The 18,814-nt window shown below is 41.2% G+C and overlaps 1 protein-coding gene across 1 annotated transcript in view; it reads left to right on the top strand.

Annotated features, from left to right (window-relative positions):
• Nucleotides 1–4,058: 4,058 nt before the first annotated feature.
• Nucleotides 4,059–18,814, top strand: part of AMPH (amphiphysin) — a 418,422-nt gene continuing 403,666 nt past the window's right edge. The window contains exon 1 of the mRNA XM_063922528.1: nt 4,059–4,200. Coding sequence (XP_063778598.1) covers nt 4,132–4,200 — 69 coding nt within the window. The 5' untranslated portion in view covers nt 4,059–4,131. The remainder of the gene's footprint in view (nt 4,201–18,814) is intronic.

Below are 18,814 nucleotides of genomic sequence, written 5' to 3'. Positions count from 1 at the left end.
AGAAAGGCACTTTCTCACTATAATACTTATGAAATGTTTATCTTTGCACCCTAAAACAGTAGTTCCCAAACTGTGTGCCGTGGCACCCTGGGATGCCTCAGGGAACTTACAGGCGTGTCTTGGATTGGTGGTCCAGGACCAATTCATATTATTTCTGGTCAATGTAATAGGTCAAACCAGTGCTTGTAGCTGCCAATCATAAAATATGTGAACAAACAGAAGCAAATCTTGTCCCTCACCACGTAATTGAACCTAAGGATGAAATATAAACACAATTCACTTATTTTAATGTTTTTTTTCTAAATTTCTCAATAAGAACCTTTTGGCCACGGGTGCAGTGAAAAAAATTCTGATACTCTAGGTCTAGGGCGCCGTGATAAAAAAAAAAATTGGGAACCAATGGCCTAAACTATAACATTAGTTTTTCTCATTCTTAATAAATAGAAGAAAATACCATATAGAAGGTTTGTGCTGGAAATTCATGATCCATGAAACCTGGAAGAGTACTGTAGTGTATAGTTCCTAAAAATACATTTCTAAACTCTCCCATTAACAAAATACCAAATCATATTTACTGCATACCTGTTAAGTTATCTGAAATATCAATATGAGTGATTTATTTTCCAGTGACATTAGTGAATTTTCTAAGATGTCTGAAAGTTGTTTTATTCTGAATTTTAATTTGGAGACTGTAATGTTACTCTATAACTTGCGCATTTGTGGTGAATAATAAGAGCAAATCACAGAGATTTTCCAGCAAGTGTGAAGCTAAGAAGCCAAGATTGCTGATGATTTTCATTGGTTTTAAAACACTCAAATAAGTTTTTAAAAAAGTGTCTTCATCCTCACAAATTGAATCCAGCAATAGAGCTACCAGCTAAGGCTTGTACTGGAGAAATCTGAGGGATAAACAGTCAGGGATGGTGGCACTGTAGCAAGGAGACACAGAGCACTGGATCCTCCAGCCATTGTGCCAACCAACCATACAATAAGTAGAATAGATGTGTTTTTTTAACTGGCATACAAGCAAGCCGTGTCATATATAATTTTAATACCAGAGCACCTGCAGTCTACTGGTTAAAAAAAAAAAAAAAATCACACAGTATTTAACTTTTTTTTTATTGAAGTAATACACTGACACACATCCATGATTTACCATGTTATTACTTAAATAATATAACCAACGCATGACTATCTTTATGGGGAGATCCTGTTGGAAATGGCCAGATTAAGCTAGTCAATGTACCCAAGTACGCAAATACACAGGCTTCATTCTGATTGGATAAAATATACTCCCTCAAGCCAATCAAAGCAAAGTCAGTGTATCTTCTGTAAATTCGCAGTTTTATTATATCACTGCCAGAGTTTTAAACATATAGCCAAAGCTCAGCTCCTTCAGCCAGTCAAATCAGCACCATGGACAGCAATTAACACAGTCAATAATGATGGTCCCTAACAGGAATTTGCAGAAGTCTTGAAATTCTGGCGATTTTCAGGCAAGTTGCATATGGGTGTATATACTGTATATGTGAGAATCACTAAAAAGTTGCCAGGAACCCAGCATGTTAACATACTCATCGCAGCATGTCGCTTCCTAAGTTTTCCAAGGTGACTTGCTGAATGTAATAAGCTGCAATGTTTAAAAGTCACAAAACTACAGAGAGAGAGAGAGAGAGAGAGAGAGAGAATGTAAAGGGCTAATAGTATCTAATTCATTTTTGTAGTTTTATATGCAGGCATTTTCTACCATCTCCTGTCCTGTGGAGCTGCTATAAGGTCTCTTCCATAGATTACACCTATTGTAGATTTACACACAGAGTTTTTAAAGTCGCCAAAAATGCAATAGAAAAAAAACCTGCAGAATAAAACAGGTTCCTCTGGCTGACGATAATAAATAGGGGAAAAAATATTTTAGCACATGTTCTTTTATTTATTTTTTACTGGTGAATAGGTTCAAGAAAGCATCATTATAACCAATTTTAAAGGCTGCCAAGAACCACAAATGCCAGTATGCCCTGACTTATGTCACAGCTGTAAAAAAAAACCCATACATTGGCACAAATATGCAAGCAATTACATCCTGGACCTGATCTTTTGTACTTTTTTTTTTTTTTTTTTACAATACACACAAATGTGTCTACATATACCTTTGCTCAAGTATGTATGGATTCAGTATGTAATAAAGTAGTGTGCGTGCCACTGGGCCCAAAGTGTGACAAGTGCAGTGAGCCCGCCAGTCTTATGACTGCCGGGATCCTGACAGCGAGCACAGGGTGTCCCCTGGCGGGCTCGCTGCACTTTGGGCACAGTGGCGTGCCGCGCACACTACTTTATTCCCCCTCGGGGGTGGTTTGGACCACTCCCCGATTGGGGATTCTGGGCCCCGGTCGGGATTCCGACCGCCGGTATTGCCTTGGCTGTGGGGATTCCGGTGTCGGTATCCTGACCACCGAGATCCCAACAGCCGGGAAACTAACTGCTTCCTACTCAAATTATGTCAAATAGCCCAATTTGATGCGCTACAGACTTTGTGACTTTGCTGCATGAAGCATCCCACCAGAGACTTTTCCTTAAGCTGGGTATACACTACATGATATTTTAAACAATATTGCTCATTTTCAACCTTTTTGAGCGCTATCATTTGTAATATAGCCTAGTGTATACGCACTATGGGGGTCATTCCGAGTTGATCACTAGCTGCCGATGTTCGCTGCGTAGTGATCATTTAAAAGAACGGCAAAACTATGCATGCGTATGGGGCGCAATGTGCGCGTACGTGTACAAAGTTCATTGTTGTTTTGCACTGCTTCTAGCGACAATTCCATTCGCACAGCCAATCGCAAGGAGAGTGACAGGAAGTGGGAGTTTATGGGTGTCAACTGACCATTTTCTGGGAGTGTTTGGGAAAACGCAGGCGTGTCCATGCGTTTGCAGGGCATGTATCTGACGTCAATTCCTGGACCTTCATCGCAGCAATCATTGCACAGCATAAGTAACTACAGGGCTGGTCTTGTTTTACACAAAATGTTTTTGCGCCGCTCGGCTGCACAGGCGTTCGCACTCTTACAAAGCAAAAATCATTCCCCCGTGGGCGGCGACTATGTGTTTGCTGCTAAAAGTAGCTAGCGAGTGATCAACTCGGAATGAGGGCCCATATCGTTAACGAACCGCACTCCCGGTTAAGGCCAGTGGCGAGGTGACATCACTAAATGATATCATTAGCGATATCGTTCAGTGTGTACGCACTTTGGGCCTAATTCAAACCTGGGTGAGGGAGAGCCTTTCCTGTCATACAAACATTTGCGCCAGAGCTTTGACTGTATAAAGTATATGAAAAATACAAAGAATATGTTAAAATTATCTACTTTGTATTATTGTAATAATTTTATTTTATTTTGTAATTTTTTTTGTCAAAACTCTGGAGTAAAAATTCTATGGCACTGTCTCCTCACCTGCCTATGTTTTCTGCACATCTCTGATCAAAACTCATTCCGGGAGTTTATAATGTTGCAGCTGTGTATAATGCCCACACGAAATCTTGGGCTCATATAGTGTATGTTAATCTGGCGTTGGTACTAGCCAGTGCCTCCTAAGCCATTTACCTCACCGTATATATATATAGTATTGCTTGTCCCTGAAGACGGGGTATCACCCCGAAACGGCGTAGGACCGTAATAAAGGCTGTACGTTCTGCTTACCAGTCTGCTGAGTGCCTCTGCTTATATGGCTATATATTATATATATATATGTATATATATATGTATATAATATATATATATTTATATATATATACATATATATGTATATATATATATATATGTGTGTGTGTGTGTATATATATATATATATATATATATATATACATATATATGACATGCAACATAACATACATGCCATTGCAACCTATCTGCCAAAGTCATTTTAATTCAATGAAATAAATGGTTTTATTTTACAGTAGATAAGATATACGATTGTGTCATCGCTGTCTACCTCTCATTTCTCTTTTCCCTGTCACTCTCTTCCTCTCATCTTCCCCGGCTCCTCCTTCTGCTCCCCCTCCTCCTCTCATTCTCCCTCAGCCTCCAGGCTCCATCTGATACCTCTCTCACTTGGCTCCCTGGACCAGCAGCCATGGCTGACATGAAGACAGGCATCTTCGCTAAGAACGTGCAGAAGAAGCTGAGCCGGGCGCAGGAGAAGGTGAGAACTCACATCTGACTGGCAGCATCATGCATGGACACAGGGAAAGCCTGCTCTCCTCCTTTGCTAATGAATGGACGGATCTTGCTTGTAGTACTAGGGCCCTATCTAGTGGGCTATATATTTGTATCTGTGCATGTAACAGGAAAATGTTACAGTACAGTATGTCATATTCACAATGATCGGCAGCTGACAGAATAGGTGCATAAAGCCACTGACAGCTTGCAGCTTCTGGTGTCAGTGTAGTGTCAGGCTGAGGGGGGAGGGAGTGCCTGTGTGCGCCCAGCAGCTCAGGGGTTACATGCAATGCAGTAATAAGGGCTGCACGGATGGAAACTACTGGGGATGGTGGGAGGGAGTGCAGGGTGCAGATAGAAGCTGCACTTCCACAAGGTCGTGGTGCTGCATCGCTGAGTGCACAGGACAGAGGCACATGAATACTGCTACTGTGCATTGGGGGGAATCACTCTAACAACACCTCCTGGTTTTTTTCTTACCTGTGCTTTTCTCACATACAGTATGAAGAGAGTCATTTTTTTATTTATTATTATTTCAAACAGATAGGTGTATTAATACTGCAAAGTTCAATGTTAGGCAATTGATGCCTTTTTTAGTCATCATTATGTTTGCCTCCTGGTATAATACAGATCTTATTAAGATAGAAAAAAAAAAAAGGTAATGGTGACCAAATATCTTACAGTATTTACATTTATACTAATTTAATTAAGTGTACCTGTCAAGGTCACATGTCATTTAATGGGGTTTTTAAAAAAAATATATTTTAATATATTATTTATTACCAGTTATTTATATAGTGCACACTTATTTCACAGCACTTTACAGAATATTTGGATATTCACATCGACCCCTGCACCAGTGAAGCTTATACCCCTTTCAGACAGAAAATGAAATCACCGGGTGAAGCAGTTCCACCCGGTAATTTCATGAAACACACGGGTCCTTTTTCTGTGTGAAAGGGTCAACCCGTGTTGTAATTCCCGGGACTTCGACCCTGGAATTTACCAGGGTCGGAGACACAGGAATTATGACACGGGTTGACCCTTTCACACAGACAAAATACCGTGTTGATCTGAAAATTACCGGGTCAAAATTCTCAACCCTGCAATTTGCATGTCCGTGTGAAGGGGGGGGGGAGGGAGGGAGGGGTTAGGCAGGTCCCGGCAAAACTACCCGTCACTGAAATGTTGGGTAATTGTCGGGACTTTCAGACATTTCTGCCTGAAAGGGGTATTATTTGGGAGAACTGACCAGTATGTTGTTGGTTTGTGGGAGGAACCTGGAGTCCCCGGAGGAAACCCACACAAACATACATTCTCCACACAGGGCCCTCAAATAGAATAGAACCCAAGACTTCAGTCCTGTGAGCCAGTATTGCTAGCCATTACACTAAACAGTGCTGCCGGTTTGCAATTGTATTATGTAATGTTATGTAAAAATATAATAATGATAATTTATTATTATTATTATTATTATTATTATTATTACATCTACGGTAGGAACAGCTGAAAAATAAAATGTACAATTTACAAATGTGACCAGCTTTTGTCATCTTTGCTTATTACTACATACATAGAATTGAGCAGAACGTTATTATATGTGATATTTTATTGAAAGATGCCTGGAGCTAGATATTCTGTGACACATGCAGAATACCATAAACACATAAAAACTGCACCCATACATTTAGAGAATAAATAGAAATACATGTATCCTGTAATCTAAAGGAATTATTGCATTAAATGAAAATAAGTATTTTTGTTGGTCTTCTGAAGTGTTGACTAGGAAGAAATTTAGGCCAAATGGCAGCACAATAGGCTGAGTAGTGCTGTAGAAAGATTACATCTGTCATTGTGATTTGTTGAGGCAGATAAACAATCTGCTGTCACTTGTCCCCGCCCCCACACATGCACATTTTCAATGCAGTAAGAGGATTAAATTCCTGTTAACCTTTTCACTGATCTACTACTGGTTGTATCGGTGCTGCTTGTGTTTATGCTAGTGATCTTTCCCTTCTTTCTCTTATCGGGGCCTGTTCAGAGCAGTTTTAATTCAAATTAAAATTTGTCGGTTTAGAACATCCAAAGGATGCTTATTTCTCAGGCCTGTATTTCCCATAGAGATTTACATTGCTTGGTTACCAATGGGTTTGCTCAATGTATGAAAAACACCACAGTTTTGTGCATTGTATTTTATTTAATTTATTTATTTATTGAAAAGTATTTGGATGTTGAATATTGTCTTTGGAACAAAATGTCTGCGATACATAAATGTATTAATAATATATGAATATATTCCCTTTAAATACCAAGTGGCTCTACACAGCGGTACACATATAAGCTGGCTTTATACTTTGAAACGTCTTGTACCAGTAAGAAATTGTATAGCCTTAGCTATAGTAACTAGAGTATGTCATGTTTCCTAGTTTTACTGTGCGACATCTTCTACCCTATCACTGTGTTAGACATTTTAGTAGAACTGGTGCTAGCATTAAAGTATAAGAAGAGTTTCTTGATGTCACAGATATCAGTTTTATTAGAGAATGGCAGAAATGATGTGTGCAGCATGAAGTAACATTGTCAGTGACAATGAACTTATAAGTCTTTTTAAAACACATGATTTACATACTATAAAAAATTGCATTGCCAGCCAAAAGAGGTTTTTAGTCAACATTTAAGGGACTGTGAGATGAGACATAAAAATAACTCAAACAGTAATAACTCCAAAATGACAGATACAGCAAGCTTTTCTTATCTTTTAGATTTCATCACAAGATATGGAGGAATAGCTGCTATGGTATATAGTAGGCTAGTACCCATACATTATAACTTGTAAGTTTATGTCGAGGTTCTGTAAAAGGACACATTTTCCTTGTCCAAAAAACAAAGCTAATCACTGTTATTTATTACCAGTTATTTATATAGCGCACACATATTCCGCAGAGCTGTACAGAGAATATTTGGCCCTTCACATCGGCCCCTGCCCCAGTGGAGCATACAATCTGGATTCCCTACCACATGTACATGCACACACATTCATACTAGGGTTAATTTTTTGTTGGGATTTAATTGATCTACCAGTATATTTTTGGGGGGATTGTGGGAGGAATCCGGAGTACCCGGAGGAAACCCACGCAAGCACGGGGAGAATATACAAACTCCGCACAGGTAGAGCCATGGTGGGAATCGAACCCATGACCTCTGTGTTGTGAGGCAGTAATGCTAACCATTACACCATCCGTACTGCCCTGTTGTGCTACAAATACACTTTTCTAATTTTGTGACTACACCACTATATGCAATGTACAGTATCTTAGACCTGTTCTTAACTCTGGCCAATGTAACCATAGCAGTTCAAGTTTTGAAAACAAATCTTTAACCCCTTATTCCACACCAATGTATAATAGGTAACATACATCGTATATTGGACATGTTGTTAAAAAATGTTTTAATAATGGGCTTCTTTTAACCTGGTTATCAATGATCCTAAGGTGTCTTGACCCATGAACCTTTACATCCTGTTGTGGCCCCTGACTCTACACTACAGTATGTACAGTACATTGCAATTAGGTTAAACACTATGTCATCTAATGTAGAAGTGTTGGGCTCATTGGTATTCATAATGCAAATTGTTTGACATTGTAAAGTGACATCACTGAGGATTCCCTAATGTGTGCAAAGGAACATTTTGCTAAAGATGAAACGGGTCATATTGGAGGGTCAAGTATTACACTGGATCTAATATGGCTAAAACTATGGAATATATGGGAATACAGTAGGTACTGTGTAGTATACTAAAGGCATCTTAGGTGACCATTTAATAATAATTTGCTCTTAACCACCACAATGTTTCTAGGTTTTTAGGTATCTATCTTCCTAGTGGGGGAAACAAAGGGGAGCTGAGGGGGAAGTAAGGAGGTACATATAATGTGGGAGGTGAGAAGGGCGTAGGGCTGGTCCCAGAAGAGGAGCCAGCCCACAGTAAATAACCACGCACTGTAGGGTCTGAAGCTGGGTGCAGGGAGAGGAGGGCCCTGGAGGCAGGCGGAAAAGGGGTGTTGAGAGACATAAGGTAGAGCAGCTGAAAAGGCGATTTTCCACCCTGACACTGCCCCTGGTAACCATAGATAGCAGCTGCACTGCGCCTCGCGACCCCCCAGTACACTGGCTGGCTCCTCTCAAATATTTGGAGGGTGCAAGTTGCTTGCCCCCCCCCCATTCATATATCTATGCTTGAAGGTACAACTATAATGTAGACATGTCTGTCTGTATGTGAAATAATTACATTTTGGTATAGATTAAAAGAGCATTGTCAAGTTGTTTTATAGTCAATGTAGTCAAAACCTTGAAAAAGCCAAAATGTACTTTTATTTTAGTCAATCTACATTTATACTCCTAAAATAAAAATTGTTCTAAAATGCTACTAAAAGTAAGCCTTAACTGCTCTTTCCCCCAGTAAAGTGGAAAATAATGTTTGCTTGGATATTGTACAAAATACATAAAGTTCTCATCAATGAAACTGACACAGTTATCAAAGTTATCATCAGTCACATTGACAGCAGAAAAAGAAGAGAAGGTGCAGGAGTTTTGACTGTAGCTGTAATTATCCCACCTTCTCCCACTGAGGGAAATAAAGCAATGTTGGCATACATCATATGAGAAATCCTTTGCTAGACCACTGCTTTATATCTGTGACAGCAATAAGTAACTGATGGCTTCTGCTGAGACAGACGGTGACACATACAGTAGTCACAACAGCAGCCAATGAAAAAGATGAAAGTCCAGCTGTTTGGTACAAGCAGCCCTCAGCTTATTTTATTGGACAAATACTTAACAAGCAACAAAATAAATCACAGCCTGTCCAGCTGTAAGTTGCACTTCAAGTAAATGTTCTTTCTACTTATGGGGGACCTACTGCAGGGACCAGTTTACACTATCAAATGCAAACAGCAAAGTCCTCCAGTTTACATGGAATACTATTTCCCTCCTCGGCATTACCTTTTCAGCCACCCCTTCCCCAGCAGGTGAGACACACTGCCATCTGCAGCCTGCTTATCAGCCTGTTACTTAGTTGGATGATCCAGGGGTGCTGAGAAAGGGGTCTGGCGGGGACCAAGGCCAGCTGTTGAAGTCGACAAATGTCCCCTTTTGCAGCAGACGGCACAGTATTTTACACTGAATTTTTTGGAAGAGCATGGCCACACCTCCTAGATTAGACCACACCTTCTATATTAGGCCAAACCTCCCAGATTAGGCCATGCCCCCTCAGTACTCTGACCCTTGAGAGACCAGAAGACCCAAACTGGTCCAAAGGAATGGCGGCCCCCTTTCTTTCTCTATTTCAGGGACTTTTAAACCTACTCTTACTCAGCGCTGGTGCAAGGTTTCTAAGCACCATAGGCAAAACATTACCCTACTGCCACTGCTCCCTCCAATAACCCCTTTCCAGACATTTACATAAAACCACACTTGCATGCTTTTGACCAAATCTTGCGCGCAATGTGCCTGATTTGGTGTCTAATGCAAACTGGCTGTAATTATGTGACGCTGCATAATCCAGATTTACTCATTTATGCTAATGCGAGTATTTATAGGGCTAATGTGAGGCTATGTATGGCTTCCAGTGGGAAGCTGTACACTACCCACTGATTTACCATCCACAGTTGCAACCATCAGTATTAGTACCAGCACTTCCACGTACTCCAGGCTAGGTACAAGAGACCCATAAGAATCAGACGTCCCTTCCCTGTATACATACTGTAAATCAGGATAGCATGGAACTCTGCCAACACTCTCATGACGATCTCTTGTGTGGGACTGTAGCACTTCCACCAGTTGCCGGCCAGTAACACCCACTTCATGCAATGAAAGATCCAACCAAGATCCATCCAACTCAGAATTGCCCAGTGACATGGACAAACGTCACAATCGCTTCTGCATGCGCAGTATATGAAAACTCTACTATTTACTGATGTAATTGGAACTGCAGCCAACTCAGGCCCAGTATTTGTGTGGACACTGTGGACAGTGTGGCTCACCAGGGATTTCCCTGACATTCTGGCTGCCCACTTCTACACTGATTACTTGTACTTTTTTTTTTATCTCTGGCACTAATTTGAATGCAGCAACTAAACACCAGGCTAAGGAGAAAGGGGCATGTTACTTTGAATATTTGGCTGCAGGGGTTTTGTTTTGGATGCAAAGCGGGAAGACATAGGTCCTAGATTTATTTATAAAGAACATGACCTTTCTTTTGCCACACAGGGGGTTATTCAATGGTTGTCGGATCCTTTCCGACGGAAAGGATCTGACAAAGCAGTATTCAGTGCTGGATTTGGCCATTCATGACAGTGCCAATCCGACTTTTATTAAATGTGGATTGACATTGTTGGAAACGGGGACAAACTCTGTCGGATTAAGTCGCGGTATCTGACTTGTCGGAAAAAAAAAACGGGCATTGAATAGGTCGGAACAGGTTCCGACCTAAAAAAGTCAGAAACTGCTGTCTCTCCGACAAGACGGCAGTTTCCGACTACAATTGAATACTGTATACCTCACAGGCTAGTAATGTACTTACAAAATTTTTGTCAGATTTACAGGGAGCTAAAGCTCCAGGTTTACGCCCGGAGCTATTCAGTTATTAGCCAGAGCTATTCAGTTATTAGCCAGAGCTATTCAGTTATTAGCCAATTTCTCTGTGTTGCAAGACCGCTGCAAACGCATGTTAGATTAGAAATGATGCTGTGCTAACAGTGATATACTCTGTTTCTCAGAAGGGTATTGGATGACATAGCCCATAAGTTGGGGTCAGCGACACCTCATTGCCAGGTGGGACATTCATTAGGCATGATACTGAGAAGGCAGACACTATAGCTGGCACTGCTGGGGATATGGAATACCGCTGCAGGATTACAGGGCTTCAAGCTGGGTACACACTAGATGATGTGAGTACCCAGCCGATGGGACAACCAAGGTAATGATACATTGGCCATCCCATACACACTATGGGAAGGTGTCCCGGATTAAAGGGATATTATGGAAACCCTAGTCCCAGGCTACATGCTACATACATATATACGTATATATATATACATATATATATATATATATATATATATATGTGTTTTAACTCAGTGTGGTCCCATTTATCACCCTTGGAGATTGATAAATAGCACGGTGATAAATTACCAACCAATCAGCTCCTAACTTCCATGTCATAGGCTGTTTTAGAAAAATGGCAGTTAGGAGCTGGTTGGCTGGTACATTATCACTGTGTTATTTATCACTCTCCAAGGCTTGATAAATCTGGGCCTGTGTGTGTGATAAATGCTAAAATGCAAGTACATTGGGAATCAAAATGTTATTGCTAATTGTACTAATTAGTCAGTACAATATACCTTGTAATCATGAGACAGTGCTCTAGGTATTAACTAAAAAAAAAATCAAGTGTAATCCTTTGTGGAGAACCCTTTCGTAATATAGCAGTAGGAGACTGCTATATGTTCTTTTGTATCTACTTGGAAACAGGATTGACTAATGTATGTTCAGGTGCATCCTTCAGGGAGCACCCTTTGTTAGTATAGCAATAAGAGACTGCTATACAGTACACCATACTGGGTTTGCTTTGTAACAAGATTGAGTAATGTATATTTAGGTGTATTCCTTCAGGGAGCACCTATTTGATTGTATAGTAGTCGGAGATTGCTATATGTCACACGTTTTATAAAATGTGGCTCGCTTTACTACCATTTGTCTTAGGCGTATACTTTCAGGAAGCACCCTTTCATCGTATAGCAGTGCAATAGGGTACCACCGGACCAATCTGTTAGTGATGCGTTCAATCAAATGAGAAATACTGTTCATTACAAACGAGGCAAAGAATAAGTGAGGCATATATGTGGCGTCTTGTAACAAATACAGTTATGCGTAGGTTGTAATAGTTAAGCCTCTGGTCCCCAACAGGAGAGTGGGGACTGGTGTTTCTTGCACATGATTCTCCTGTCCTCCAGATCTGTGGCCCTGATTTCCTCCTGTTTTGTTGCTTTGCTGTGTCTCTCATCTCTGCCACCTGTGAGGTGGGATGTGCAATGTCACTCGTATGTACGGATATCCTGCCTCATGGGCAGTATATTAGTTGGCACACACTCTCAGGGGGTATCAGAGGTGTGACACTACTGCCCCAACAAGGTAGTGGTGACTCTCTGCAGTCAGTTGATAGCTAAGGCTGTGTCTGTAGGTGCAATGTCAGTGCAGTCAGTATAAGCTTTATCCTTCCAAATTATGGCCCTCATTCCGAGTTGATCGCACCAGGCAACTTTTTGCGGCTGGTGCGATCAACTAATCTCTGCCTATGGGGGAGTATTTTTTAGCATAGCAGGGCTGCGTTCGCTTGTGCAGCCCTGCTAAGCTAAAAAAGTTTCACTCAAAACAAGACCAGCCCTGGACATACTTACCCTGTGCGACGGATCCAGCGATAATAGGGCCGGCTTTGACGTCACACCTCCGACCTCCATTCGCCTGGACATGCCTGCGTTTTACTTACCATTCCCCGAAAATGGCAGCAAACGGTATGTTGACGCCCCGGAACGCCCTCTTGCTGTCCATCTTCTTGCGGTCGCTGCTGCGACCGCTTTCTTCTCTGTCAGCGTTGTTGCCCGGCAAAACAACGCGCGTGCACAATGCGCACACCATGCATGTGCCTTCCAGACCCGTTCGCACCGCAGCGAAGAACCGCTGCGTGCGAACGGGTAGGAATGACCTCCTATAGCCTTTATCAAGGAACTGTTGTAGTTACTTGTTATCAATAAATAGAAGACCAAATTTAACGCCAGCTTGTGTCTGTGTGGTTGTTCTTCATAGTTTAAGGGTATACCAATAACCTATAAGTCAAGGGTAGCCTTTTGTTTGGTCTATTAATAGTCTTTATACAAGAGTTGGTAAAGACATGTTTCATTTTATGAAGGATGCTCAGTCAATGCATTGATTTCCCTGAGGCCCATTACACTGCTGACCAACAGCACGGAAAGTGCCCAGGGCTATGGTTGAAGCCAGGTGCTAATTGCTGTATCTTCTAAACAACATTTACTCTAAAGCTGGACATACACTATACAATTATCTGCCAGATCTGGCAATGGATGAGAACAAATGATAATTGACCAGTTGCTCCCAAAAACTGGAAAACGGACAAAAACTGTCATTCATACAAATTGGTTAAATCCGTGATTTAGCCAATTTGTCTGAACGACAGGTTATTTCCATTTTGCTCTCATCCATTACCAGATTTTCATTCCAACAAGCTAGATCTGGTAGATGATCTGCCAGATAATTGTATAGTATCGATTTCAACAGCTGCAGGTGGCTATGCCCATAGACCACAGCAGGGACAGAGCTGTGGCGGGGGTGGCAGCTCCTGACTGCGTGTGGGATCTCACATGAGTAGCGAGATCCCGCACATGCGCAGAGGAACTGACCGGGACAGGGAGACACAGCGCTTCAGCACTGAGTTGAAGCGCTGTTTGCTTGGGGGACATCGCCGGAGAGAGGAACGCTTCGGCAGACAAGATGTTAATACATCTTGTTGATGTCCCTTCCTGCTTTGCCTCGAATGATACGTGCTGCTATAATATATTTACCCCATGATATAATATTGTCTTTGTAGTTATACCTAATTTAGCACTGCTAGTCATTGCACCATATGGCTATATAATAGTTACTTTTATTAATGATGGCTATTTAAATAACCTGCTACTTCCTATTTTCTGTGGACCTCATGCTGAGTTATTTGTTTAACAAACTTAGGGGTTCATGTGAAAAGAGTGGAGAAGTGGACCAGCGGAGAAGTTGCCTATAGCAACCATTTAGCTTTGAGGAAACATTTTCAAGTACATTGTATAATATGAAAGGCACAGATGAGACACTTTACATCTTACCTACGAACGGGTCTAGGGTGCGAATGTGCTGCGATTGCGTATTTTTGTGCCCGGCTGCGATCAGTTCTTGGGAGTGCCCACACCCATGCCAACCTATGGACCATGGGTGCATGCACAGTGCACATCCACAGGCACACTAATCACGGTAAACAAACCACATTTACTGCGATTGTGGGTTTATTTATCAACAAGTGATGAAACTCATTGTGGATGATAAAACTCGTTGCGTATGAGAAATGGGGCTCCAGCCAATCCGCTCCCAACTGTCATGTGTTTGATGAACTGTTGTGTGTAAAATGAAGAGTGTCACATCTGTGATTGGTTGCTATGGGCAACTTCTCTACTGGTCCACTTCTCCATTCTTTCCACTGCTTGTTACATCAATCCCATGATTTTAGAGGTTTACTAAATGTAACAATTACTCTCTAAGGGGCCCATTTTTTTAACGAGTTTTAAAACTCGTGAATGATAAAACTTGTTGCATATTATAAATGGTGCTCCATCCAATCAGCTCCCAAGTGTAATTTTTACACAGATTTGTTCATCAAACACACGACAGGAGTTAGGAGCTGATTGGCTAGAGCACCATTTATCAAACGCAACAAGTTTAATCATTCACAATGAGTTTTACTACTTGCTGACAAATAAGCCCCTAAATGTTTTATCATGGCTTTCTCTAATTTAAAATGTAAATAGGATATGACAATAATTTGCTAAAAGGTGTGGGAAAACTTATTGGGCGCTGGAAAGGGGATGGGCAGCCTAGGGTACACCTCTGGGGTTTTCCTCTTCCCCCAAAAAAAGAACAAGAATAAAAGTGTGAGGTGGTGTAACCTGGGCGCCCTCTTTCCGTGGTCGTGTGGAAAGACCAAAGCAATGGTCACTTTATCCAATAAATAATGAATACAATATAGATATGCTGATATCAATTCCAATGAGTTTCGGTAAAAATCATACAAATTTAATACAATAAAAATTCACATACAATAACTAAAAGCATACCATAGAGGTAAGCTAGGAGCCACATGTGTTAAATGAGGCAGAGTGGTCAAAGATACACCCTGCTCTGGCTCCTAGGCTTACTGATGGGTCGCTAACCCCTGGATAGGTGATGGTAAATATTCAAAACAGCTCAAATCGCAATTCAAAAAATGTTGGAAAGCATACCGGAAAGGTAGCTAAGGAGCTGTAGGTGTTATAGCAAGCAGGGTGGTCCAGACTTCACCCTGCTCTGGCTCCCAAGCTGACCACCAGGTCGATGTCCAATAAATGAAAGGTTCGAGTTCTTGATGGATCCAATAACCAACGCGTTTCGAGATCTGTAATCTCTTCCTCAGGGCTTGATGATGTTACATGTCTCCAGAGATGGCTTTTAAAGATGGTGTAAGGTTGGTTCCGGGTCATAGGTCACTTGAGCCGGAAGTAGTTCAAAAGAATCCTTTTTGGTAAAACCTGATTACTGATGGTGATATGCTGCTGTATTAGTGCTCTGCGATGAGCAGAAAGTGCAGATTTGGATGAAAAACCGGTAAAAACATCCGGCCGGGCGACCGGAAGTGACCCGGACCGGAAGTACAATACCGGAAGTGACGAGCCGACATGAATGGCCGAAATTAGCATGCAAATATCTATAATCAGTGCAGCAAAAAAATCTCTATGGGTAGAAAAGAGACTTGTAATAAGTGAGAGTGGAATAAAAACCAACTATCACCGTAAGTCACTGTGATGTTGGTGATTGTCCGGAAATGCGGCTCTGATACCGGAAGTGACGCAATGGTTTGCGTTCCACCGACCGGAAGTGACGCAGTTTGTTTGCGTGTCACTGACCGGAAGTTGTGGAGAAAGTAGCTAGGAAGGCGGCTGTGAGCCGCAGGGGTCTATTTATAATGATAACAGTAGAAGAAGTGTAGGTTTACTGGTCCTAGGTGCATTATAAATTTGTGAAGGCCGAGGAGTGGGACGTAGATATAACATCTAAAGGCTAGGAGAAAGGAGATCGGAAGTATCATATTTGATGAGTGAAATCGTGCTACAATGTGCATACATAACAAATTATTATGGTCCATAGTGGAAATCCACAATCAGTTGGACAAATCCTGTGTATCAAACATAGAGTTGTCCAAAATGGGGTGTATATATAGTCAATATAAGTCAATAAAGTCCAATGTTATCCAAAGATGTGGGAATATGTTGAGAGATGTCATTAATTCGTCTTCATTTGATTAGTTCTCCATAAGTCCCCGTGACAAAGAAATGAAGAAAGAAAACAAAAAATGTATTGAGTTAAAAGATACCGCGTATGGTATCTAACTGAGATATATACTAATGAACTATGTGGGCTAGTGCAAGAATCATTTGAGTTCAAAATCTTTGTTTAGGCCTTTGGGGCACAGGAACTGAAGTTTGTAAATCAATTTCATTTCCGCTTTTGCAAGATTTTTTTCTGTATTTCTGTCGCGCCAAGTGCAATGTCACTCGTATGTACGGATATCCTGCCTCATGGGCAGTATATTAGTTGGCACACACTCTCAGGGGGTATCAGAGGTGTGACACTACTGCCCCAACAAGGTAGTGGTGACTCTCTGCAGTCAGTTAATAGCTAAGGCTGTGTCTGTAGGTGGAATGTCAGTGCAGTCAGTATAAGCTTTATCCTTCCAAATTATGGCCCTCATTCCGAGTTGATCGCACCAAGCAACTTTTTGCGGCTGGTGCGATCAACTAATCTCCGCCTATGGGGGAGTGTTTTTAAGCATAGCAGGGCTGCGTTCGCTTGTGCAGCCCTGCTAAGCTAAAAAAGTTTCTCACAACTCAAGGCCAGCCCTGGACATACTTACCCTGTGCGACGGATCCAGCGATAATGGGGCCGGCTTTGATGTCACACCTCCGACCTCCATTCGCCTGGACATGCCTGCGTTTTACTTACCATTCCCCGAAAATGGCAGCAAACGGTATGTTGACGCCCCGAAACGCCCTCTTTCTGTCCATCTTCTTGCGACCGCTGCTGCGACCGCTTTCTTCTCTGTCAGCGTTGTTGCCCGGCGCATTCCAGACCCATTCGCACCACAGCGAAGAACCGCCGCGTGCGAACGGGTCGGAATGACCTCCTATAGCCTTTATCAAGGAACTGTTGTAGTTACTTGTTATCAATAAATAGAAGACCAAATTTAACGCCAGCTTGTGTCTGTGTGTTTGTTCATCATAGTTTAAAGATTGTTATTACACTGTCTAATGGTCCTATATATTTCCTGCATATACCGTTAAATAGTTAAGGGCAGAATAGATGGATCTGTAGGTCTTTTTTTGCCATCAAATTCCTCATTTGTATATTTAAGAAAAAGATGTATTATACAAATATTATTTAACAAATTGGACATGGAGGTGTTGTGTTAGTCATAGACTAGTTACACATTTACAGCATGATTGATTTTCTTCCAAGAAAGGATAGATGTGACCAAATGACACAACGTGATCATTATAGAGCAGTACTGATTACTAAACACTATATCAGCTCCCATTTGTGTCACTACAATAGACTGTTTGTGCCACAGGAATTTAGGGTTGGGAGCAAATTGTATGGGACAGTCAGTAGCATTTTGATATAAATACAGAAATGTAATCCGTGCAACAACCCTTCTACTCAACTAACTTCCTGACATGCCAGGGGTGGTCCAGCAAGTGGTCCTGTTTTGCCGAAAACCACATAAACCTGTTGTTAGTATATGACTTGAGCTGGTGGTTGTGCTGTGAGGGGGAGGGTACATTAGAGGTAGCCAGTTATGACATCAGGGAAGTAAGTTCACAAGACAAAGGCATCTTTTTAGGAGCAGTTTTTGTCTTTGTGTTGAGTATGTGAAATAATGTAGATGGCAGAATTCAGAAAAGATGAAGCTTCATGTGTTTATTTTCATCCATATTAATATTGCTCTCAGCATAGAAAAATAAAAAGTGGGGAATCAAAAAATTTGATGTGTTTTATTACCCTTTGAGTTTTGTATTTTCTTTATACTCCATGTGTAGCATCATGGTATGAGAAATTGCATATCTGACTTTTTAGAATACAGTAAATGTTGGTTCTTTCACTTGAACAGTTCCATATTGCTTTATTGTAGTACAAATATGTAGGTAACATTCTGTATGGAAATATAATACACGTACAGCTCTGTTGATTAGAAACAATTGTATAACCCTGTACTCCTTATTGCTAAAGTTGTTTTCAGTTGACCATGCTTCTTCTTTATTTCATTGTTCATACGATAATGTTAGCTAGTCAAGACCATTTGATCTGCTTATATGCAAATATTTTGCACTTGTGTTCTCTCCAGGGTATACCAATAACCTATAAGTCAAGGGTAGCCTTTTGTTTGGTCTATTAATAGTCTTTATACAAGAGTTGGTAAAGACATGTTTCATTTTATGAAGGATGCTCAGTCAATGCATTGATTTCCCTGAGGCCCATTACACTGCTGACCAACAGCACGGAAAGTGCCCAGGGCTGTGGTTGGAAGCCAGGTGCTAATTGCTGTATCTTCTAAACAACATTTACTCTAAAGCTGGACATACACTATACAATTACAGTATCTGCCAGATCTGGCAATGGATGAGAACAAATGATAATTGACCAGTTGCTCCCAAAAACTGGAAAACGGACAAAAATTGTCATTCATACAA

Source organism: Pseudophryne corroboree, chromosome 5 (assembly GCF_028390025.1).
Source record: "Pseudophryne corroboree isolate aPseCor3 chromosome 5, aPseCor3.hap2, whole genome shotgun sequence".
Lineage (NCBI taxonomy): Eukaryota > Metazoa > Chordata > Amphibia > Anura > Myobatrachidae > Pseudophryne > Pseudophryne corroboree.
The sequence above is the reverse complement of the archived record's forward strand: the minus strand, read 5'-3'. Positions and strand labels throughout refer to the sequence as shown.